Source organism: Ipomoea nil, unplaced genomic scaffold (assembly GCF_001879475.1).
Source record: "Ipomoea nil cultivar Tokyo-kokei standard unplaced genomic scaffold, Asagao_1.1 scaffold0519, whole genome shotgun sequence".
Lineage (NCBI taxonomy): Eukaryota > Viridiplantae > Streptophyta > Magnoliopsida > Solanales > Convolvulaceae > Ipomoea > Ipomoea nil.
The window spans coordinates 2,915,763-2,942,787 of NW_017616947.1; the positions used below are offsets into that span (position 1 = coordinate 2,915,763).

Below are 27,025 nucleotides of genomic sequence, written 5' to 3' on the forward strand. Positions count from 1 at the left end.
AAAATTAAATTATTTCAAAACGTAATAAAAAATTCAAAAAGATATGAAACATAATTATGTAGATAAAATAGTTTGAATATAAAACATATTATAAATCACACATCTTCTATATTTATATGATTTTTATAAATACTTTTTCTTTTAACTAGATAAATTTCAAACTTTTTTAGAATAATTTGAATACAATGACACATGATAGAAACTTCTATATTACATTGATTAGATATTATTCATAAAAAGGTACGGAGTAAATTATCTTTTAATTTTTTTTCATAATTCAATCTCAAAATATATCATATAACCCCCTCCGTCCTGTTTTTATGTGTCTTGTTTGATTAACATGAGTTGATTGATTTTTTTTTAATTCAAATTTTCATAATATGTTTAGTATAAATATATAAAAATTTAAAAATTTAATATAAAAATTTATATATTTAATATAAACAAATTTCATAATATGTTTAGTATAAATTTATTAAAATTTATATATTTAAAAACTACATTAAAAATACTATTCCGTATTAAACACAAAAAATCAATAAAAATAATTTTTTAAAAAGATATATTAAAATATAAGCAAAAAAAATAAAGTTGAGGAATTCCAAAATGTGAATGGAAAGATTGGATCACCAGTCTTTGATTAAATGAGGTTAAAATTTAAATAAGGAAAAAGGGTCAAATAGACCCTCGAACTTTAGCTTAAAAGTCAATTAGGCTCATAAACTTTTTAAATGTGCAATTACACCCATCAACAATTCATTTAAGTGCAATGAAGCCCAAAAACAAATTAATGACCTGCTATCACAGGTCATTAGGGTTCAGACCACCTTCTGGCGAATTTTCAGGCAAAAAAAAAAAAGGTGACTGGCGAAATTTTCAACAAAAGAAGTGACCGGCGAAATTTTCGGCAAATCTGGGTCGGTTGCTGGTCACATTTTTTTTGTCGAAAAATTCGCCGGAAGGTGGTCTGAACCCTAATGACCTGTGATAGCAGGTCATTAACTTATTTTTGGACTTTATTGCACCTAAATGAATTGTTCATGGGTGTAATTGCACCTTTAAAAAGTTTAGGGACCTAATTGACTTTTAATCTAAAGTTCAAGGACCTATTTGACCCTTTTCCCTTTAAATAACTTACCAGTCAAGCTAATTCACCTTACTATAAAACATATGTATATAAATTACTTATACTCAATACATATATACTATGTATAAGAGATAGGATGGGCCCTCCCCCAAACATGGGCCCTGGGCAAGGGCCCAGCCTGCCCTTGCCCCAGGACCGGCCCTGATCTCCAGGCAGGCTAGTTGTCCCACCTATAAGAGGTACTTACAATTCAGCGAGAAGATTAGTCACTGTGTCCGACGGTGAAAACTCTAGGTATACCCAAGATAAAATAATTAGAGGTAAATTCTATATACTCTTTGAAAATTGCTAAATTATAACTGAAAAATCAAAGGTGCCAAACCTATGAAACACAAATGGCCCGTACTATATACAAACACCCAAGCCAAAAGCCAAAAATAGAAAAGAACGATCGTTATATCGTGGACCGCAGTCAAAATGGCGCCGTTTCTTAAAATAAAGAAACGGCGCGCTGTTAGTTTTAATGGAGTGTGCATTTTTTTGTATGATAGTTATCAATTGACACTACATTATATCTAAATCGACACTGCCTCACGTATTATTTTGATATTATCAAATGAAACTGCAGTTATATCAAAATAATGTTGTAGTTGTGCTGAAATGAAACTGCAGTGTATATAAAATGAAACTGAATAACATTTCACATATTTGAATGTATATTGTACAATGAAGCTGTAATTATATAAAAATGATCATGTAGATGTGTTTTAATAAAACTATAGTGTATATAAAATAAAATTAAATAACATGTTCACATATTTGAGTCTATAAATATCGAATAAAACTGTAGTTATATCAAAATGAAACTGTACTTGTGTTGAACTGAAACTGCAGTGTATACAAAATGAAACTGAATAATAGAGTTACTTTTTGCGAAAGAGTGCGAAAAACGGATGCCGTTTCTTTTAATTAAACAAAACGATGTCGAAACGATGTCGTTTTGATGCGCAGTGCAGCGCGGTGCACGATATAATTTGCCAGAAAATAATCAAGGATTCACACACCCAAGAAACTGCCATAAATATAGGAATTGTGATGTGGTTTTCTAAAAATTATAAAGGCATCCTTCCAATATAATGGATGATAATAATACTCTTATATAGTGTATTTGAATGTAGGAAAGACAAAATTATCAATATTAAGGACTTTGGTAACTCCTACTATTTTATCAATCGTCTACTGTGGAAATTATTTCTATGTTTGAATCTAAAATTATTATTCCTTTTATGTCTTCTATATCTCTTTCGACGTGTGTTCGTTGTTAGGTCCGGTTATGATCATGTCTTATATATATACTAGTTTTTTACGCACATTGCGCGATTGGGATAATGCCCAATGTTTTTTTTTTTTTTTTTTTTTTTTTTTTTTTTTTTTTTTTTTTGTAAATAAGTACTTTACAGTATATCAAGGGAAGATTATATTGGAATTGTTCATGCATAGATAATTGAATGTTGAATTTGCGTATTTAAATAGGTAATTCTAAGTTTACAAATGCAAGATAATATAGTGAATATTGATTATAATTGTCAATAAATAATTATATAGGTATGGTTGAAACCAAATACGGGACATAAGGGAGAGCAAATAAAAATTGGGGCGTAAAATATTAAATATATACGAATATTGAAGAGTTAACTGCTGATTGTCAAACAAGGACATTGCGAAATAGTTTCCAACTTCAATTTGTTGTGTGATTTGAATACACTTTTTTTGTCAATAAATCCCCAAGTAGTTAATATGATTGGCTTATTATATTTTTTTATTTTTTTATTTTTAAAACAATTATTATTATTATTATTATTATTATTATTATTATTATTATTATTATTAAATAAATGTATACCTTAGGACATTTTACATGTTAATCTAAATAGCTAATTTTTTCAAATATCTCTTTACCATCCGTTGATATAATAATTCGTTGGTCAAATCCGCTAACTGCTGATTGTCAAACAATGACATCGCGAAATAGTTATCACTTCAATTTGTTGTGTGATTTGAATACTCTCTTTGTCAACAAATTCCTCAAGTAGTTAATATGATTGACTTTATTAATTATATTTTTTAATTTTTTCATGGTATTAATAAAATACTTGGTAAATAAATGTATAGCATTATTTTGTATTATAATTTTGATATTTAATTAAAAAAATAGTGCACAAAAAAAGATAATAGACAATGTAGTGAATATAATCAATTGATGAATTTGAATGTAAAGAATTTTTACATTGGAGAAAAATAAAGACAATATAACTAATAAAATTATTTCTCTTAATTAATTTATTGATAATGAATAAATTTTTTTTTAATAAAAATATTGTAGGGACAATGTAGCGAATATAATCAATTGATGAATTTGAATGTAAAAATTTTTTATATTGGAGAAAAATAAAGGTAATATAACTAATGAAATTATTTCTCTTATTTAATTTATTGATAATGAAATTTTTTTTTTTTGAATAAAGACATTGTAGACACATAATTCTAAATTAAAGAAATGCATATGTATTATTTTTTGTTGTATCTACTAAATTATTATTTAATTTAATAAGAATAAAATAGAGTACTAATTATGCCAACTTTGATTAGGATAGAGTTCGAACCTAAGACCTTTCTTATTGAAATCAATGAGTAAGTTAACGGTGAATTAACAGAAATTAACGGAAAAGATAATATTTAACGGAAAAATTAACGGATAATCATATTTATTAAGGATAAATTAGGAAATCTTAAGGAAAAATATAAATCTGATCAATCTGAGCCATTCATTTTATTAAAAAATTTGACCGCCATTTTTTCTACCCATTATAAGCCTAACTCTCTTGGGCTATATATATATATATATATATATATATATATATATATATATATATATATATATATATATATATATATATATATATATATGTAGGGTCGCGTTCAGGTGCAAATAAGTGCACAGGAGAGAAATGCGAATCAATCAGCGCGCGCCACATGTTAACATTTATTGATCGGGTGCACCTACTTTCACCTACAAATGCACCTACTTTCACCTGCAAGTGCATGTAATTTTGCCTTGTTAACATTCATTGATCTGAGTTCAATGGGTAGTAATACCCTTGAAAACCACCCGCAAACATTCATGCACCTAGGTGCTACTACTTATAACTATAGGTGCACTTAGTATTGATGCTCAATATAAATTTTTACTTACACTTATAATACATTCTACATGCACTTGTAATACATTTTACTTGCACTTCGATGTTCAATTATTTACGAAAATGTCACCCAATTTTTTAAAAAATCAGTGTTTCTCATCCATTAGATCTGGATATGTGGACGAATATTAGGCATTCCGATTTCGCACCTGGGCGCTTCATTCGCACCAGAGTGCATTTATATATATATATATATATATATATATATATATATATATATATATATATATATATATATATATATATATATATATATATATATATATATATATATATATATATATATATATATATATATATATATATATGGTCGCGTTCATGTGCGAATAGGTGCCCAAGAGAGAAATGTGAACCAATCAGCGCGCGCCACGTGTCAGCATTCATTGATCGGGTGCACCTACTTTCGCCTGCAAATGCATGTAGTTTTTGCGTGCATTCATTGATCGGGTGCACCTACTTTCACCAACAAGTGCACCTACTTTCGCCTGCAAGTGCATGTAATTTTGCCTTGTTAACATTCATTGATCTGAGTTTGTTCTGTTCGGCATCGTTTTTGTTCTTGCGGTGAGTTCAGCGGGTTGTAGTACTAGTCAAAACCACCTGCAAACATTAATGCACCTAGGTGCAACTACTTATAACTGTACGTGCAACTACTTATAACTATAGGTGCACTTAGTATTGATGCTCAGTGTAAATTTTACTTGCACCTATAATACATTTTACATGCACCTGTAATACATTTTACTTGCACTTCGATGTTCAATTATTTACGAAAATGCCATCACATTTTTTTAAAAAAATCAGTGTTTCTCATCCATTAGAGGACACGTGGACGGATATCAAGCACTCGCATATTCGCACCAAAGTGTAATTATATATATATATATATATATATATATATATATATATATATATATATATATATATATATATATATATATATATATATAGGCGGGTTCAGGTGCGGCAGTGTCTTACGGTGCGGTTATTTCTTACGGTGCGGCAACACCAATAGTTCACCAAACATACACCATCAACGTTAGGAAATACACCACACAAAACAGAGTAAACAGAGCCCTGCATCACCAAACACACACCATTAGGTGTGAGTAAAAACACCATACACTGTTCGGAAATACACCATTGGGGGTGGTGAGTTATATGGTGTATTTTTTTGAGTCTGTGGTGTATTTTGTGATGTTTTATTACATTTCATTGGGGTGTGTTTTTATTACACTGTTGGTGCATATTGTTAACACTGTTGGTGTATTCTGGAATTTGACCGCACCGCCGCACCGTAAGACCCCGCCGCATATGAGCGCTATTCTATATATATATATATATATATATATATATATATATATATATATATATATATATATATATATATATATATATATATAGTCGAGTTCAGGTGAAGCTGTGCTTTCCCATGCATTCGAAGCGGCCGCACCAATAGGTATACGAATATACACCATCCATGTTATGAAATGCACAACAAAAAACATGCACAAATTAGGTACGCATCACCATAAACGGACCATTAAATATGACTAAAAGCACCCCACAGTGTTCGAAAATACAACATTAGGGGAGGGGAGTTATATGATGCATTTTTTTGAGTGTGTTGTGTGTTCTTTGATATATTTATGCATTTCATTGTTGTGTTTTTTCCTAACACTATTGATGCCTTTTGTTAATACTGTTGGTGTATTTTGTCAAGCGGCCGCATTTGAACAAAAGTATATACATATATATATATATATATATATACATATATATATATATATATGTATATATATATATATACATATATATATATATATACATATATATATATATACATATATATATATACATATATATATATATATATATATATATATATATATATACATATATATATATATATATATATATATATATATATATATATATATATATATAGAGGCGGGTTCAGGTGCGGCAGTGTCTTACGGTGCGGCAATACCAATAGTTCAACAAATATGCACCATCAACGTTTGGAAAATACACCACAAAAAACAGAGTAAACAGAGCCCCGCATCACCAAACACACACCATTACGTGTAAGTAAAAACACCATACACTGTTTGGAAATACACCATTGGGGGTGGTGAGTTATATGGTGTATTTTTTTGAGTATATTGTGTATTTTGTGATGTTTTATTGCATTTCATTGTGTTGTGTTTTTCTTACACTGTTGGTGCATATTGTTAACACTATTGGTGTATTCTGGAATTCCGCTGCACCGCCGCACGGGAAGACCCCACCGCATTTGAACTTTATTCTATATATATATATATATATATATATATATATATATATATATATATATATATATATGTGTGTGTGTGTGTGTGTGTGTGTGTGTGTGTGTGTGTGTGTGTGCGCGCCTGCGCCTGTGCGTGTGTGCATGCGCGCGCGTGCGCGTGTATGCGTACGTGTGCGCGTGTGTGCATGTGTGTGTGTGTGTGTGTGTGCGCGCCCTTTGTGTTGAATTTTGTGAATTTGTGTCGGAATTTTCTTTATCTAAATGTGCTTACTATTTGTATCTACTGTATTTGGTAAACTTTCTGTTTTTTTTTCTCAACTTGAGAATTCCTGAATTTATTTCTATAACTGGTTCTGTATTATTTGCTGAGTTGTTTACAAGTTGCATGTGCCTAGTTATGGGTCTCTCGTTAGTATTCCACTTGTGCAGGTTCTAGTGGCCAAAGATTTTACAAAAGCAAAGAGAATTGTTATAGAGTTGATGTCCCTGTTACAGTTACATGCAAAATGAAACTTGTTCTAAGAGATGAATCCTTGATCTTATTATGATGTTGATATTGCAGTATTTTCTCTCATCATGAGTTTTGAAAACGAAGATATATTTTTCATTCTCCAACTTTTTGTTTTGTCATTCTGAGTACTCAAGGTTTTTCAATCATATGAAGATGAAACAATCACGAAAAGGGAGTTCTAAGTGAATTTTTTGTTATTTATACAACTGAGATTGGTTTTGTGGTGTCATTTATTTGGGGAAGTAGTATTTTGTGAGGGGGAGCAAAACACACAAAAGACAAATGATGTTGAACTATGGGTGATGTAGTTATGATGTTGGGTTACGTTTGATGTTGATATTTTTTGATGACTTATTATTTTGATCATTTTGAGACCCATATATCTATAGTTCTGCTCCAGATACTATATGATCACATCCCTTTGTCATTTTTTTGTCAAAAAGGGAGGGAGGGGGGGGGGGGGGGGGGGAAGGGGGCGGGGGGAGGATATGATGAATTGAGGGGAGCAAGCAAGCAAAGCATTTGGTTGGTAATTCTATTTTGATTTAATTATCTTGTGGATGGATAATTGCTTATGTTGGTGAATTATTAAATTAATTGGTTGATTGGTGACTTGGTATTATCTTGGTTGTTATCTTATTGGTTTGGTTATTATCTTGGATATTCTCTTATATTGGTAATTTTTGGATTATTACTATGATTGGTGGCTATTATATTGGTTGATGTCTATAATGGATTATCTCTATTTGAATAGTTATTGATATTAAACACACGCACATACCGACGTGAACTAACGCACACACCGTCGTTAGAAAAACACATAGACCTCATTGCATGCACTATCCAAATAACAGTCATAACCTCTACTTCATTAAGAATTAATGCCTCACTTGATTTCACGCACACCCATTGTAATACTAATTTTACAAACGAATTACTTCAATTCAAGCATAACCATTCTAATTCGAATGAGTAAGGTGCACACGCCGCATTAAACGAACGCACAAACCTCAATTCACCCACAAACCAAATCCCACCCATTCCGTCTAACTCATGAAAGATTGATCCCACAAGTAATTCCACACACACCCATTTTAAAAATAATTTGTGTAACCTTGACGAATGTCACACCGCTTCAAAACCATTGAAATGCACGTCATGACAACGCCAACTGGAAAATTTCACCCACTCGCCATTCACCAACTATCCACTGCATGTGCATTCGTCTATTTCCAATAAAAACACACACAAACCCCCCCCCCCCCCCAAATGCTTCGTGTCCCCCTCGCATATTAATATAAATACAGCCACCAACACATAACAATGCCAACACCGTACAAACAAAACGAAGCACACGCCATACAACCTGGATGCACAGACCAGTGTACAAAACACATTACAAAAAATTGAGTCTGCAAATCTCTTACCTGTGGTATGAGACATGTTCGTCGAATGAAGTTACGTCCGGAACACCCACTTACTGCTCACGGTTGGGCTCCAACAGCTTCTGTGCATAGTTGACCACTAATCATTTCTATTATATTTGTGATATTTAATTATGGCAAAGATTCTAATCAAATTTTAACCAAAATTAACACATTAATACAATTACTTTTAAACTCTCCTATTAATAATATTCCCTATTTTACATTACATTCCTAAATCAATCTCCTCCATCCATTACAAATGTACAAATGGATGAGATGTCATCACACCATCTCATTTAGTATAGGGGTCTCATGGGATCCGCACCCTATATATATATATATATATATATATATATATATATATATATATATATATATATATATATATAGGGACTGCACTCAGGTGCGAATAAGTGTCCAGGAGGAAAATGCGAACGAATCACTGCGCGACACGTGTCCAGATTTAATAGATTAAAAAAAAATGCGGTGGCATTTTCGTAAATAATTGAACATCGAAGTGCAAGTAAAATCACTTACAAGTGCACCTACTTTCACCTATAAGTGCATGTAATTTTGCCTTGTTAACATTCACTTCCCGCAACCATTCATTCACCTAGGTGCACCTACTTATACCTATAGGTGTAACTACTTATAACTATAGGTGCACCTACTTTCATCTATAAGTGCATGTAATTTTGCCTTGTGTTACTTATAACTATAGGTGCAACTACTTATAACTATAGGTGCACCTACTTTTACCTATAAGTGTATGCAATTTTGTCTTGTTAACATGCACTCACTTCCCGCACCCAGCCATTCACCTGGGTGCACATACTTATAACTATATGTGCAACTACGTATAACTATAGGTGCACCTACTTTCACTTATAAGTGCATGTAATTTTGTCTTGTTAACATTCACTTCCCGCAACCATTCATTCACCTGGGTGCACCTACTTATAACTATAGGTGCAACTACTTATACCTACAGGTGCAACTACTTATAACTATAAATGCAACTACTTATAACTATAGGTGCACTTCGTATTGATGCTCAGTGTAAATTTTACTTGCACCTATAATACATTTTACTTGCACTTCATTGTTCAATTATTTACGAAAATGCCACCGTATTTTTTTTAATCCATTAGATTTGGACACGTGTCGCGCGCTGATTGATTCGCATATTCCTTCCTAGGAGCTTCATTCGCACCTGAGTGCAATTATATATATATATATATATATATATATATATATATATATATATATATATATATATATGTATGTATGTATGTATGTATGTATGTATGTATGTATGTATGTATGTATGTATCTATATATGTATGTATGTATCTATATATGTATGTATATATATATATATATATATATATATATATATATATATATATATATATATATATATATATACACATACATACATACATACATATATAGATACATACATATATAGATACATACATACATACATACATACATACATACATATATATATATATATATATACATATATATATATATATATATATATATATATATATATATATATATATATATATATATAGTCGAGTTCAGGTGAAGCTGTGCCTTCCCGTGCATTCGAAGCGGCCGCACCAATAGGTATACGAATATACACCATCCATGTTATGAAATGCACAACAAAAAACATGCACAAATTAGGTACGCATCACCATAAACGCACCATTAAATATGACTAAAAGCACCACACAGTGTTCGAAAATACAACATTAGGGGCGGGGAGTTATATGATGCATTTTTTTTGAGTGTGTTGTGTGTTTTTTGATATATTTATGCATTTCATTGTTGTGTTTTTTCCTAACACTATTGATGCCTTTTGTTAATACTGTTGATGTATTTTGTCAAGCGGCCGCATTTGAACAAAAGTATATACATACATACATACATATATATATATATATATATATATATATATATATATATATATATATATATATATATATATATATATATATATATATATATATATATATATATATATATATATATATGCGGGTTCAGGTGCGGCAGTGTCTTACGGTGCGGCAACACCAATAGTTCAACAAATATGCACCATCAACGTTTGGAAAATACACCACAAAAAACAGAGTAAACAGAGCCCCGCATCACCAAATATGCGAACGAATCAGCGCGCGACACGTGTCCAGATCTAATAACTTAAAAAAAAAACGCGGTGGCATTTTCGTAAATAATTGAACATCGAAGTGCAAGTAAAATCACTTACAAGTGCACCTACTTTTACCTATAAGTGCATGTAATTTTGCCTTGTTAGCATTCACTTTTCGCAAACATTCATGCACCTGGGTGTGCTTATAACTATGTGTGCAATTATTTATAACTATAGGTGCACTTACTTTCACCTATAAGTGCATGTAATTTTGCCTTGTTAACATTCATTGATCTGAGTTCAGCGGATAGTAATACCCCTGAAAACTACTCGCAAACATTCATACACCTAGATGCAACTACTTATAACAATGTGTGCAACTACTTAGAACTATAGGTGCAACTAAGTATTGATACTCAGTGTAAATTTTTACATGCACCTATAATACATTTTACATGCACTTGTAATACATTTTACTTGCACTTCGATGTTCAATTATTTACGAAAATGCCACCGCATTTTTTTTTAAAAATAAGTGTTTCTCATCCCTTAGATCTTGATATGTGGACGGACAGAATTCATTTCTATTTCGCGCCTGGGCGAAGCATTCGCACCTGAGTGCGATTCTATATATATATATATATATATATATATATATTAAAATTTCATATTTAATGCATTGACAATGACATTTTTATTTTTATTTTTTCATTTCTCTTTCTTATTTGTGATTCAATTATTCAAAAGTAGAGGAGTAAAAGGGTAATGAGAATTTGTAACTACTTTTAAGGATTTGAATTCATTTGTCGGATAACAAAAGTAAGCAAATAAACATGAAAATGAGTATCAAAACCAGGAGTAAGGTACAAAAATTTCAAACCAAACACCACCTTATTATAAAGTAATACTCCTAACAAAATTCTCAGTCACTTGCAAATGGACCGAGGTGGTACAAACCTAAATTTGAATGAACTATTATAATTGCAATCACATATATGCTACGCACTTCACCTCTAATAAAGCATTGTGGATGCATCCATTAGGTGACCATATAACAAAAAAGATTAATACCCAAAATGGTCATCGATTATAATGGTTTTTCTCAATTTCGTCCTAAACGACTTTGGTGACCTAATGTAGTCCTAGACTTTTGTGTTTTTTCCTAAACTTAGTCGTCCGTTTGTTATTCCGTCCATTTGGTGTTAAATAGATGGACAATTCAATAATTTCAATATTGATATCTCTTTACTCCTAAACTTGCATAGTGTGAAAACCTTTTTTCTTTTACGAATTACTCATAGAATTACTCCCAGACCTCCCAAACTCGCGAATATAAAATTTGATTCGCAGGTCTGGGAGTAATTCTAAGAGTAATTCGTAAAAGAAAGAAGGATTTCACACTTTGCAGAGCTTAAGAGTAAAAGAGGTCAATATTGAAATTATTAAATTGTCCATTTATTTAACACCAATTTAACAAAATAACAAACTGAGGACTAAATTGAGCAAAAAACACAAAAGTCTAGGACTACATTAAATCACCAAAGTCGTTTAGAACAAAATTGGGTATTAACTCAACAAAAAAAGGTTTTTGTGCAAGGAGAAGAAGAGAGAAGTTGGGAAAAAATGATGGTAAATGCATATTCCCACTGTATGCTTATTAATGATGAAATTTTATCTCATCATTATTTGCTTTTATTTTCGAAAGGAAAGAAATAATAAAAGTTCACAACAAGAAATTTTATCTCATCATTATTTGCTTTTATTATACATGTTGTAATATTCTAAATAAAATAATTAAAATGTTTAATTATACAATTCTACTCATTTTTTAGAAAATGAACCAAACACACAAAAACAGTTTTCCAGAATACAACCATACATAGAAAGGAAAATATTTTCCGAAAAATGACTCATTTTCCAAAAGTCATTTTCCTGCTTTCCAAACGGACCCTAATTATCTTTTATGATGATTTTTTTCTTTTTGTAAATTCTTTAAAAACAATTTTATCCCACTAAAAAATAATTACTTGAATCAATTAAGTTGACCTGAGTGATCAAGCACAATCATCCTTTAAAAAAGATCGGGTGTTCAAAACCTCATCTCATATGAAACCACCACTTTGAATTGACCCAATTACAAATTTCTTATAGTGCATACATTAGTAGCCATAAGCACAAGCTTAGACATGTACACCAGTACAAGGATACCTTGCTCAAGTCAATAGTCACAAATTATATCATAACAACTCCTCAACATATATACTAGCTTGATAAATATAAACAATTTGCAAAACATATTATATTATAGAAAAATTATCAAAACATATTTTAATAATATATAACAAAAACTCAAAATATATTTAGTTCACACCTTAACATCAAACCGAATAGATATACAAAGTAGTAGAGATTCAAAGTGTAAAAGAGATAAACTTGATAATTTTTGGTCAAATAATCAAGTTGGCCGGACTGTTAACTTGGTAACCATAAAGTTACAAGTACGTACGACTCCCATCCAGTAGGAGTGGTGGCCTTACCTGGAAGCACGATGACGTCACCATTTTGACACCTGATCGGCATTTGGAGTGTCACATATTTCACTCGATCTATTCAACTTTGAGACCCGGACAATATTCGATCTTCAAAGACTCCAGCCTACTTAAGAGGTGATGTGGCACTATCTTAAGTTTGCTGCAACGAAATAGTTTCAACTCCCTGATGCATGGCATTATTATTATTGTTGCTTCTTCTTTGAAGTCTTCCCACTCCTCCCACTCGGAACAATATGAGAACAGCAATTTCTTCAGCTTTGGAAAAGCAACAACACCTACTTCTGCTACTCCAAAAAACTCACTCCCTACATATCTTAGCTCTTCCATGCCCCATATGATAAGAGTCTCCAGAGAAGGCAGTTTGCCTAATGGAGGCAAAGATGAACAATTTATGCACCCATTGATTTCAAGAATACGTAGATTATCAAGGGACAGTGTAATCCAGGAAGGGAAGTGGGTTCCTTCGTACCAATTAAATTTCAAGGTTTGCAGTTCCGGAGGTGGTTTCAGAGCTTCCATCACATCTATTTCCACAACGACTCCCCGACTGAAATCCAAACACAATTCTTTGATGTGCTTCTTCTTTCTTAATTCTGCTTTCTTTGCTTCCTCCACATCTGCTGCATTATTCAGATCGCACAAAAAAAATATGGACAGCTCCCCTTTGAGTTGGTTCAGCTTCTCCATGTATCCCAACTTACTTGACTCTTTCCCCACCTTAAACTCACTTAAACTACAAAGCTGAGTTAGCTTTGCAATACCTAGGGGCATCATCTCCAGCCTATAGGTGCCTCTGATGTTAAGGTGTCTCAAGTTTATCAAATTGCCAATCCCTTTGGGTAGCCTAGAGAAATACCTACATTCTTTAAGATCTAAAGTTTGCAAGTTATATAAAGAACAAACTGCATCGGGTAACTCCTCTACATCGCTCCTACTTAAATCAATGTACCTTAGATGAACCAAATTTCCTATCTTCCTTGGCAGTTTTTGCAACTCACAGTCATGCAATCTTAATACTCTCACAGATTTCAGACCATTGAACAAATCAGGAATAAGTTGTTCGGGAGATTCAGCAAAAAAGCTGCGAAGTTTTCCAATATCACAAATGGAAGAGAGATTCATATTCCTACCAGTGTTCTGCCATGACAGATGACGTAGATTTTTAATCTGGACCTTATCCTCATGCTGGTCAATACGGTAGCATTCATTTTTGGTAAGAAACTGGGCAAAATCATGCACTATGTCATGCATTTTGCAAGATATGATAATGTTGGAATCCATGTGATCTTTCTTCAAATCTTGGAAGAAAGAGCGCATTGCTAAACCCCCAAATAACTCCCTGCCTTTTGATTCCATCGTCAGATAACCTTGTGCCATCCAAATTCTGATGAGCTTTTCTACCTTTATTTCATAATCTTTGGGAAAGACAGCACAATATGAGAAACATTGCTTCATCTTTGGGGTCAAATCATTGTAGCTTAGATACAAATGAGGGAAGAGGTCTGTTACCACTTTCTCCAACTCCCAAATTTTATTGTCTAAAACATTTTGCCAATCATCTTTAGTGTCTTTGAAACGTAGCAGGCGTCCCATGACACTAGCAGCAAGTGGCAGTCCTTTGCACTTTTGAACAATTTTCTGGCCAATATCTTTCAGTTCCTCACAATCCTCTTCCCTTCTCCCGGAAAATGCTATCCTGCTAAGCAACAACCAAGCTTCCGAGTCAGATATTAGATCCAACTGATGCAGATACACACTTCCCATCATTGTAGCAACCCTCTCACTCCTTGTGGTCACCAAGATTCTACTCCCAGGGAGTCCATCCTTGAGAGAGTTCTTCAATGGCTCCCACTTTGCATACTGCTCTGTCCACACATCATCCATCACAAGTAGGAACCTTTTCCCAGACAAAGTGCTTCGGATCTTTTCCAGTAACAGTTGGAGTTGGGACAGATCCGTGGAACTTTTAGTGGTTGACTCAACAATGGCTTTTGCAATCTTGATCTGGTCAAAAGGGTCGGAAACACAAATCCACACCCTTTCATCCCCAAAATGAGTCTTGATCTGTTCATCCTCAAAGACTAGTAGAGCAAGGGTAGTTTTCCCTATCCCTCCCGTGCCCACTATGGAAATCACAGGGGGACCATTTCCATTTCCATTTCCATTTCTTGCTTCTTCTTCTCCAGAATTCTCCACTAACTTGCTTATTAAAGCACTGGCATCGGATTTCCTACCTTGAATCTCAGACGCATCCACATCAAACGCAGTGGTAACTCGCATCAATTCTTGATCAGAGTGTGATGCTGCAGAAGTGTGTGTTATAGATGCATAATCAAATTTGAACTGATCTTTCTCTTTCGTAATCTGATCAAGTGTTGAATCAAGCTCAATTATTTTCTTGGCGATGTCTCGATGCATAACAAACCTTTTGAATTGGATACATGAAGGCAGGAAAGAGCTGCAGCTGCTTTCTGGAGCTGAACTCTCGATCTGTTGTCTCAGAGTTCTGGTTCTCCACTCGTCCAGAACATCGTCCACTTGGTAGGAGAAGTCTTTGATATTTTCAATCCAGAGCTTGATGCCCTTTTCCTTAAAGCTTCTCTTGTCTGCATCATCCAATACCTCCCTGATTTTCTCGAGCTTTGATGAGAGGCTTGCGATCTCCTTCTCCACACCCAAAGCTCGTTTTAGCTCCTGGGCTTGGTGCTTCAGGATGTTGATCAGCTGTTCCACAACACTGGAGATGAGACCGTCGGCCATGGTTGTTGACTCTGTAGTTGAAACGTACTTTGAGAGATGATAAGGTTTCCATGTAATGTATGGGTGTGCAAATTTTGGTAACTGAAAAATAGGTTAATCTATAGACCAACAAAATTTGGTTAATTTTTTTTTAATTAAAATATTTTAGTTGGAGTAAAGTTTAAGAATTTTAATTATTGACTAATTCTTTTTGAAAATTTGATTAACTAATATATACTCTGGGTATATATATATATATATATATATATATATATATATATATATATATATATATATATATATATATATATATATATATATATATATATATATATAACCAAGTTGACTCTGTAGTTGACACTGTGAGAGATGATAAGGTTGGACTTTTTCTCCAATGGGGACTATTCTGTGACTCTATGAGTATGGGACCTAACAGAAGGAAAGATTTGAATGCTGGCATCAGAAAAATAATCTTTGCAATATTTTGGAATAATTTAAAGTAGCACAAGATTTTTAGTCAATGAACATTAGACAGAAGATAAGATTAAAGATAATGGTTTGAATGCTGGAGTACATTTCACTCTTCAAAGAAGAGACATCATTGCCTCATTAAGAGAAGTTCCAAAAATACACATCACGTGGTAATATTTCATGCATATGCAAGTATAAGACAAATAAGTATTTTTAATGTGTGAAAATACTTGAAGAAAGTCACCACAATTACCAGGTAAAAATTAAAAGCTGAATTCACAATTTTAACAACTCAAGCATATCAATTGTTTGTGACAAAAATTTGTAGGGAGATGAAAGATCAAATATACCTTATCCTGTATGATATGAAGCGCTCACGTGACTGAGTCCACTCGATAACTTGTAGTACTCGCCTCCAATTTCCCAATTTACCCAATATTTGAATAATCCTTGACATAGAATGATCTGAAAATCTGATTTTAGCACTTCACATCATTTCAGAAAACTTCCACTCAGGCATGTCAATATCTGCACCATTCAGACTGAAAAAAAAAAAAAAAAAAAAAAAAAAAAAATCAGAAATGAAGTTTTCTATGACCACCTTGATCACTAACATATTTTGAGCAACATGCACCAAGAACGACAGTGTCAGTCATTTTTGAGTATCCAAATCCCAGTAATATTTCAACAAGAAACTTAAGGCTTTAAGGCAAGTTTTTTTTTACCTTTTGCTTGATTCAAAGAATTCAAGAAAATAAGAAATAAAGTTTAATATCTCCAAAAGTCCAGATTTATCTTTTAGGGAAATCCATAAAAGAAATATTTTTATAAATACAGTAATTTGGGATCAAGCAACATGTCCAGGAGGTAATGTTATGGATATGGGGAACCAGGAATGGCATGAATATAATGCAAGTTACTCAGGATGGATAAAGAATGTCAGAACTCTTGAACCAACCACACTTGCTGAAAATATTGATACTGGGACATAATTACTTTAGTCATAACTGAGATTTATATGCCAAAAGATCAAAACATTCTCACCATTAGCTAGAAGCAATATAATAATTATGCTAAGCAAGAAATTTGCAATGTGCATATTGAGAAGCGTAAACACAACTCACTTTCTCGCAAGCATCTCGGCTTTTGACACTCTGGGCTTATCATCTTCACCATACTCTTCCATTGATTTGAAGGCAGCTCTGTCCATCTCCATAAGCACAACCCTATTTCTTTCTTCAACTCTACAATTGTCATTATTAGGTTTTAGCAGTCGCAGTTCTCGATTGAATTTGAGTTTTCTCACCACCAGACTTCTCATTCGGCGGCATAGAATCTGAGAGGGCCTTTTTCTTTTCCCCAGAATCGCGCTTTTGTCCGACTCTTTCACCAACCGTTTTCTTATTTTCTTTAACGGACTCCATAACTTTCAAGTACTCATCGAAAGAAGGCTTGAAATCCAGCTCTTTTTTGTCGATTATAGCGTTACCCAATGAGCAAGCGATTCTTACGGGGCCGATACTCGTACTCTGCTTCTTTTGCCGGGACCTCTCGATTGGAACGGCATAAATGGGTCTTCCGGTAATCGAAAAACAAGGGCATCGGATGAAATTTGAGCCCAAAATGCCATGAAATTCAATGGAAGAAGAGGCTGAGTTTAGAGGCTGTGTGGTAAGAATGACTGACACCATTGCTTTTGTTCACAGAAACATGAAAAGGCCAATTCCTTTCTCTACTTCCTCGTTTACTTTCTTCTTGGAGTACAGTTTCCAGCAGTTCAGTCGGAGATGTTCTGCTTCTGAGCAATAGATTTTGTGTCCATTGACGGGAAGCAACAAGATAAAAAATGAAAGAGTGAAGGACTGAAGGTAACGATTGATAGAATATGGTCCAAACTAGTAGCACGACATGGATTTATTATAATATTTTAAAAATATTTAGATTAATACATAACTATATAAATTATAACAATGAATAAATTGATAAAATGGGTTGGATCAATTATGTTTTATGATATTATTATTGTTTGAATTTGAACAAATAATTTATTAATTAACCTATGATGTTCAGATAAAAATTTTTATTATTTATTTAGATAATAAAATTATAAATAATTCTAATATTTGAAAGTATACATTTATTTGATTATAAGATTAATGTAAAAGTATCATTTATGATTTGATTCTCTGCAAGTATCTTTAAAAAAATAGATATAATATAATTTATGTGATTATATTATTACTAAAATAAGTATGGGAAACCATGAGAAATAATTTAATTGTAAGAGTTAATTCCATTTTTTGTTCTATATTTATTGGTGACGTTTCATTTTTAGTCATTTTTTTTTCAAAACATCTTATATTGGTGCTAATTTTATTGTGGCATGACCATTTTTGTCCTCCGTTAATAAAATCGTTAAACTAGAGTTAACTATGGGGATTTTTTTGTCATTTTGATACAAAATGTATATTTGTATTTTTATTTTTATTTTTATTTTATATCTAAAATTCCTAATTTCCTTTCAAATACTTTGTCGATCTTCACTTTCTTCCACAGACCACAACACCGTCTCACCGTCGCACCTCCTCACCTGAGGTTGTGTGAGCTACCGTGCGACACTCCTCTACCAGAGGCGGTCTGCGATGAAGAGGTGTTGTGCTACTGCGGTGAGGAGGTGCGGTGGTGAGACGGTGTTGTGGTCTGCGGAAGAAAGTGAAGATCGACAAAGCATTTGATGGGAAATTAGGGAGTTTAGTTATACAAATAAAAATAGAGTTAATAACTCCATTGGTCCTCCGAGTATTAGCCATATGCCTGCCCTGGTCATCCAACTTTTAAACGACCATGAGTAGTCCTCCGTTTTTTTTTTTTTTAAGTAACCACCTGTGGTCCTACCTTAGAGATTGTGTTAAGTAGACGTTAAATGTGGGGGGCAAAGTTGTCATTTCTCATTTCTTTTATCTTTAAGGTCGTCGTTCAGCATGTAGGTCGCCATTTTCGCCCAAATCTCATAACTCTAATATACAGTGTGAAGTGAAGCTCGTTGGTTTGTTGTTTGGCAATGCCGCAATGGAGTCATCGTATGGATCAAGTTCCACGATTATGAGGCGCAATGTTGGAGAGTTTAATGACAGAGTATGTATATGTGGAAACAATATGAAGCTTTGTACTTCATGGGCAAATCAAAATCCAGGCCGTAGGTATTTGGTTTGCTCCAATGAAAGGGTAAGTAAAAATTTGATTTTGTTGTTTACTTTTTTGGGCGTAATTTTTTGGTTTAATTCACAAACAACATCAGGGGATTAAAAATTGTTCGTTTTTCGAGTGGTTCGATTCTCTCATGTGTTCAAGATAAAAAATGATAATTCCTGACTTGCTAAAGAGGATAAACGTAACAATAATGAACAAGAAATTGAACGGTTGACTGGACAACTTGAAGAAATTCGATCAACGCGTGTTGAACCGGGCATGAAGAACATTTACATAGGGTTGCTATTAGTGGTTGTAATACTGTTTTTTTTTTTTTTTTTGGGAATTGTTTTTGTTTATATAGAAAAAGTTGTAGGTGCTAATAAGATTATGATGTTGTCCTACAATTACAATTGATGTGTAATATTAGCCGTGGTAATGTTAGAACTATTAATAGCAGTGGTAGTGTTAGAACCATTAATGGCAGTGGTAATGTTAGGAGTGGTTATGGTAATGCTATTACCATAGTGATGTGTGTTATATGAATTTAGTTGGCAATGGTTACGGTAATGGTGTTATGGCAATGGTTAATTTTGTTAGTTGGCAATGGTTATTATTGTTAGTTGGCAACAGTTAATTTTGTTAGTTGGCAATGGTTATGCTATTATGGTCATACTAACAATGAACGAACAAGTGTTTTGCCATGGAGAAATAAACATTTGCATGAAACATTTGCATTCAACTGGAAATTAACATTAACAGTTGCATTCTTAATAAGTTTCTTGTCACTAGAAATTAACAATTGCATTCTTAAGCATATCATTGGTAATTAGAACCAAAAACCAACAAAATTTTAAGTGTTTTGGCTGGCAAAAGAACAAGTATTTTGCCATCATTACAACTTTCCAAAATACCAAAAACAAAAAGGTCACATTCACTAGCAGCTATTATAGTCAACTAGTAATTGTCCCGTGCGATGCACGGATGGATATTCCCCAGAATATTGTAAAATTACAATGTGGATATCATGGTATAGGCAATAGGCAAAATTCAATTATATCCAGTCGTGGATATAGTAAAATTAAGATATTACTATATTAAAAATTTCAAATTACAAAGTGGTTCTCGTGGTATACAATAGTTCAAATTACAAACTGAGTGATCAATATTCCTTAGTAACATGACTAGTGAGCCAATTTTTAAAGTTAATGCATGATTTGGAATACCTGAAGCTCAAATGCCGTTCAAAAATTCAGGTGTGTGAACATCACCAAGTATCCCCGCGTCTGCATCAGCTTTGCATACTGTGTCGCAACTAAAATATGTTCTAATTTCAGCCGTATGCAATTAACTCATATAGTTATTCACTGAGTTAACTACCTCGAGAGTAGGAGCTAGAATAGCACGCCCTTGTAGATAACTTGCATTAGAATTACCATTAGCAAACATAGGAAATGTACTCCTAACAATGGTTTCTATATGGTCACCATTGGACGGTAGTAACACAGTATTGGGTATTTCTACTTTTGCATAACCATCATTAGGGGACACCAATTTTGCCATTGCCAATTGCAGCTATCCAATTTGGAAACTGTTGTGAAGATTGTTGTTCTACAGCGTCTTTTACAGCATTGTATGAATATTGTTCAAGGTGTTGTCTAATTGTGTGAATAATTGAATACATTATTCAATTAAAATTTTGAAATTACAAAATAGAAACAATAATGAAAATACGTTAACACACAACATAAATAAATAAGTATTATACAATTACAAATTATTGAAATAATTATTCTTAAACCTATAAATTTGTCACAGCACAATAATAATAATAAATATAGTATACTAAGTTTGTGGACTAAGTAATACTTTACTATTGTATTATAAATTATAAATATTATTATACAAACATTATTAAGTAGACAAATATATGAGATATTTGCTATATCATTTCCTAATTTGGTTGCCTAATCTGGTTTAGTGTTTTGGTTGACTGTGATACTCCAGTTGAGTGCGCCTTTTCTGCGACTTTGGTTGCCTAATCTAATCGCTATCTCGCTCTCTGCTCCTTAGCTTATCTTCTCCGTGAGCTACTCTCTCTCTTCTCAGGAACGGTTCTGTACTCCCTCTCTAAACTATGGCACGGTGAAGAAACCCTAGCTTTCTATAGAAAGGTTACTTGTTAATATGGGAATCTGAGTGCAATTTCTGGTAATTTCATCCTATTTTTTGTTGTTCTTTCATTTCTGAGAAAGCCATGTTTAGGTTCTTGCTTTCAATCGGACAAGGATTGGCTATAAACACCTTCACTATGAAGATGACTAAGTCTTGAACACCGGATTGCGACATGCAAACAGGTAATGCCGCAATTTCAGTGTAGAGCTTTCACGACTACTTTAAATGCTTACCGATTCGCGATTGAGCTGTGTAACAGTTCTATATCTGGTTTTTTATGTGATCTATATTTGCGATAGTGTTTTTTTCCCAAAAAAAAAGGGGAAAATGAATCTGAGTCTATAGTTTTAGCGATCGGTGACTTGAGTTCGAATCGTTTCAGTAAACCCTCACTTTTGAGCTAAGTTTTCAATCTACTTCATTTTTACTTTTTTATACAGATTGGTATCAATTTAGTAGATTATTTTCGTATTTAAACTGATTCCTAAGCATGCATGATACTGTTGAGAAGCTAAAAGGTTTATTGGTAGTGTTAATTAATTTACACCTAGATGTGATGTTGATATACATTTCTCTGCTTAATATGTTCTCAATATGTTTTGGTAGATTACATTTTGCTAAAAACTAAGATTTGTCAACATAATTTCCATATAGATTCATGTGTGTTATTAGATGACCTACAGGATATACATGTTACTTTAAATCTGTTATATTTTCTAACTGGATATACATGTAACAGAAAAATCTACACTATTTTTCTTTCTTCATGGCTCATATCTGTCACTCCTTAATAGGTTGAATCATGCTCTGTGCATTGATTCTATCATTAGTTATGTGTGATAGATTCTTCTATTTTAGTCCACAACACTGCAAAATAGAAACAGAAACAAAGGCATTGCATTGTGTTCAGACTTCGGAGGAATGACTTGTCAAAATTAAAATACATACATATATATATATATATATACATATATATATATATTACATTTGCACAGTTAAAAAAAATTCCTTTTCACACTTTACTTAGGGATGTAGAAAGTATACAAAGTTTTTTTCTATACAAAAAATGTCAACTGTATTTTTTTCTATACAAAAAATGTATATAAATTATTTTTTCTATTTTAAAAATGTCAACTATTTTTAAAATCTTCATGGTTGGTTCCATCTATTTGCATTGATAATATCATTTGCTATGTGTGACTTGATGTTATATTTTTAGTCCACAAACCGGCAAAATAGAAACACAACACAAGCACTGTTGGTTCCAAAATAATGTATTAGGGATAGTGATAATCCTGATCTTAGATCTTAACATAGATCAGGATATTTTGACATCAATTTGATAATACTTTGCCTATAAATGAGAAGCAACTGCTATTTAGCTTTTGTAGTAGCCCTGTAGTACAGTAACATTGTGATATGTTATCGTATAGATAGTCCTGTAACCTGCAAAATTCAATTAATTTGGTGTGCATAGAAAGTAGTATGTAATAAAAAGTATAGTGCCTATTGTATTAGAACCATAGGCAGCAACAATGGTTGTCACCCCAAAAGTTGCCGCAACTGGGGTGCCATCTTCTAGTTCTACGCCGGGCATGAACTCACCACAGCCGTCCAGAACATGGCTGCCGGTGGTTGCCGTGTAGTTTCTCTGACATTCAGCATATCTAACAATGATTGTCTCCCCAAAAGTTTCACCGGCTGTGTACCTCCTTGTGCTGTCCGGCCATATCAAATTCTTCTTTAGCTTTCAAAGATGCAAAAGATTCGAGACAATACATATGTCTAAGAAAGTTTGCAAAAAAAATTTGACACCATAAACTCTTCCTTCTTCATACTTTGTGAGGTAATTAGCAACATGCTCTTTGGATGTATGAGCATGAAGAAAAAGATGTTCTGTATTCTATAATCTATATTCAAAAAAATATGTATGGACCTCTTTATCGTGGAAGAATACTTCTTTACCTTTGATGGCTTCACTCTCCCTCTTTATTCCAGGATTTCATATGTACGCCCAATGGAGAGATGTCACCGCAAAATTGTAGTGTGTATTCTGCTGATTTTCTGTGTTTTCCGGAAGCACTCTGATGTATTATAGTTGAAGTCTTTGTCTTCAAAACAAAGAGACCTATTTATAAGTAGGTTTAGGAAGTGCTCGTATACCAATGGTCCAGATGTAGATTTACGATGAGCTTGTAAAACCAATCGTCATATTGGAAATGCCAAGCAGCTAATTAAATATCACCATATTTAATCGCCTATCATTAATTATGGCCATATGAACCATTTCGACCGCAATTACCAAACGTTGTCGTTTTTTGTTGGGCGGGAAATTTTGCCAAAAATGCATTTACTACTGCTTGTGGCTTTTTTATATTAGAGGATATTGAAGGGAGCATCAACAGAAGTTGGTGAGAATTTAGACTTCAATGCTTGGCTAGCAGTACGGGTTGGATATTTCCTAGGCTTGACAGCAACATGCTTTGCTTTCCGAGTTGGAGTTTTCCTTTGTTGAGCATTGCAATCATCTGTCTGAGGTTGAGTATTGTCATCCTTCCCATCTATAGGTGGATGAGTAGAGGGGGTGTGTAGATCAATTTCTTCATGTTGTTGGTGATGTTGTACACTGCCTCCAATGTCTCCTATATCATATTAACAGTGCATAAAAATAGCAGATTAGCATATTAACATTGCAAACCAGAAGATTAAATGGCAACCAATTTGCAAACTAGAAATAAGAAGATTAAATGGCAACCTAAACCCTAAACCAGAAGATTAACATTGCAAACCAAGATTAAATGGCAACCAATTTGCAAACCAGAAGATTAAATGGCAACCTAAATACTAAACCAAAAGATTAACATTGCGTAAACCAAAAATAACATATTAGCATATTAAAATAACAGATTAGCAAATAAATGGGAACCAATTAATCACCTTGTTGTTGTCCAGGAGTTATGCCACCGCCACTAATCAACTCAGAAACTAGGGTATCAATATCCAAATTTGCTAAGAACCTATTTGGAATATCAATGTCCATTTCAGTTGCCATGGTTGGGGGTGCTTGACTTGGACTTGGATCAACAATATTTGTACCAATATGACCTTATTTCTTTGACTTGCACTTCTTCTTTGGATTATGCTACACATGACATAATAAGTTACAAGAAGAATATGAGATAGGAAACATAGTTTTTTAATGCATTTACCTGTCCGTTGTTCATTGCAGGATTTAGTGGACACTTTCTACGGTTATGGCCTCCCTTCTTGCATAAACTACAGTGTATTTTGACATGGGATCGATTTAGATGCTCAACATCCTTGGTTACCACTTGCTTGTCTTCCCCTCCAGATTTTTTCCTCAAGTTGCGCGGCCTACCAGCCTTTGTTGTGTACAAAGGTGGGAGAGGTGGCTGCCTATCACTAGCAGGCCATTCTGAAGGCCCTTCTATGGGGTGTATACTCCCTTGATATGCTTTCAAGTAATTCTCAACCAAGTAGGTGTGGTGGACATAGTTATAAACAGGCCCATTTCCATTCTTGATCCATATAGCATGCCTACATGGTATTCCACTCAATTCCCATCCCCTACAACTACAAGTCTTCTTCTCTAAATCTACCTCATGCTGCTCAAACACTTGGAAATACACCCCCCTAATTTCAAATATAAATTCATCACATTGAATTCCCATGTAGCTCCCAGCATGTTTTTCATTTATAGCTATTTTTTTCAGCTATTATAGGACACACAGATGCATTCTACTTCATTCCTTTTTTCTATTTTCATAAAACCTATTCATCATGATTTTCCTCAAGCTCTCAAGGCAAGACAGTAATGGTTCTTTCCTAGCTTCTAGAATTACAGCATTGAAAGATTCACAAATGTTATTGACTAAAATGTCACAATGTGAAGTAGTTGTGAAGTTTGACCTGGACCATTCAAATGGATGTTTCTCCATCACCCAAGCATAAGCATTTGCATCCATTGTCTTCAACTTGTTCATGGCTTGTGTGAAATGGTTGACAGTTGTAGCTCGATCTTGCTGCTTCCCACAGGTTGTCTTTAATAGATTTCCCATTGAACCCCGCAAGCTTCATGTTTCCATGAAGATGCCTAACATAAAACCTAGGCCAAAATAGTTTCATAAATCATAATGCAAAAACTGTTTCAGAAATCAGAATGCCAAAACAGAATGCAATGCCAAATTAGATTGCCAAATCTGTTTTATAAATCAGCATGCCAAAACATAATGCCAAATCAGAATGCAATGCTAAATCAGATTGCCGAAACTGTTTCATAATCAGTTTATACCTGTGAGTAGCTCCAGGGAGCACACTATCAAAAGCAGGAAGTATTCCCTTTTACTTGTCTGTAACATATTAACATAGACAAAGTCATTTTCAATTACATTTAAGGGTTAGTGAATAAGTAATATAACTACATCATTGAGCTAATTACCTGAAATAAAGGTCAATTGTTTTTCCTCATCTTCTAAAATACACAAGTCATTTTTCAGCATTTCTAAGAACCAACTCCAAGAGTCCTTTGTCTCACCTTCTACAATTGCATAAGCAAGTGGGAAAACACTATCATTACCATCAATCCCTATTGCTAACAACAACTGTCCACCATACTTTGCTTTCAAGTGACACCCATCAACCCCAATTATAGGCGTCAAGTACCTATAACCCTTTTTACAAGCTTCCCAATACATATAGAACCTTAAAAATCTGGGTTGCCCATCATATTCCAAATCCGTCAACTCAACGTAGCAATTGCTATGTGGATTGGTTCTTTGAATCTCTTGACAGTTACTCCACAGCTTGTTAAAGTTAGCATGCTGTTCTTTTTTAATCTCAGATCTTGCCTTCACAAGTGCCCTATAAGCTTGCCTATTATTGATCACAAATCTCTCATCAGACACCACTCTCTCACAGAATTTTCCACTTTTTCATGTGCTGTTTGATCCAATCTCATGCTTCCATCTTTTGGCAACAATAGCAGAGTTCACCATTTTGTTCTTCCAAACCCAAGTGCACGCTTCATACCTATTAACTAAAGTACTCACCCTCCAATTCATGTCATTTTTTTCTTTCCTAAGTGTTATCTTCCAAGGACATTCATCATGTTTACAAATAACTACACATCTCACATTA

The 27,025-nt window shown here is 33.4% G+C and overlaps 1 protein-coding gene and 1 long non-coding RNA gene across 2 annotated transcripts; both read right to left on the reverse strand.

The window, feature by feature from the left end:
- Positions 1–13,086: 13,086 nt before the first annotated feature.
- Positions 13,087–16,151, reverse strand: LOC109174098 (putative disease resistance protein RGA3). The gene is made up of 2 exons (XM_019323386.1): positions 14,211–16,151; positions 13,087–14,138 (listed from the first exon to the last, which is right to left on the reverse strand). Exons 1-2 carry the CDS (start codon positions 16,052–16,054, stop codon positions 13,349–13,351), a joined length of 2,634 nt encoding a protein of 877 aa, XP_019178931.1. The 5' UTR covers positions 16,055–16,151; the 3' UTR covers positions 13,087–13,348.
- A 9,535-nt stretch (positions 16,152–25,686) lies between these two features.
- On the reverse strand, positions 25,687–26,616 carry LOC109174103. The gene is made up of 3 exons (XR_002053012.1): positions 26,328–26,616; positions 26,181–26,238; positions 25,687–25,994 (listed from the first exon to the last, which is right to left on the reverse strand). It is a non-coding gene; the product is annotated as an uncharacterized LOC109174103 (long non-coding RNA).
- Positions 26,617–27,025: the final 409 nt, after the last annotated feature.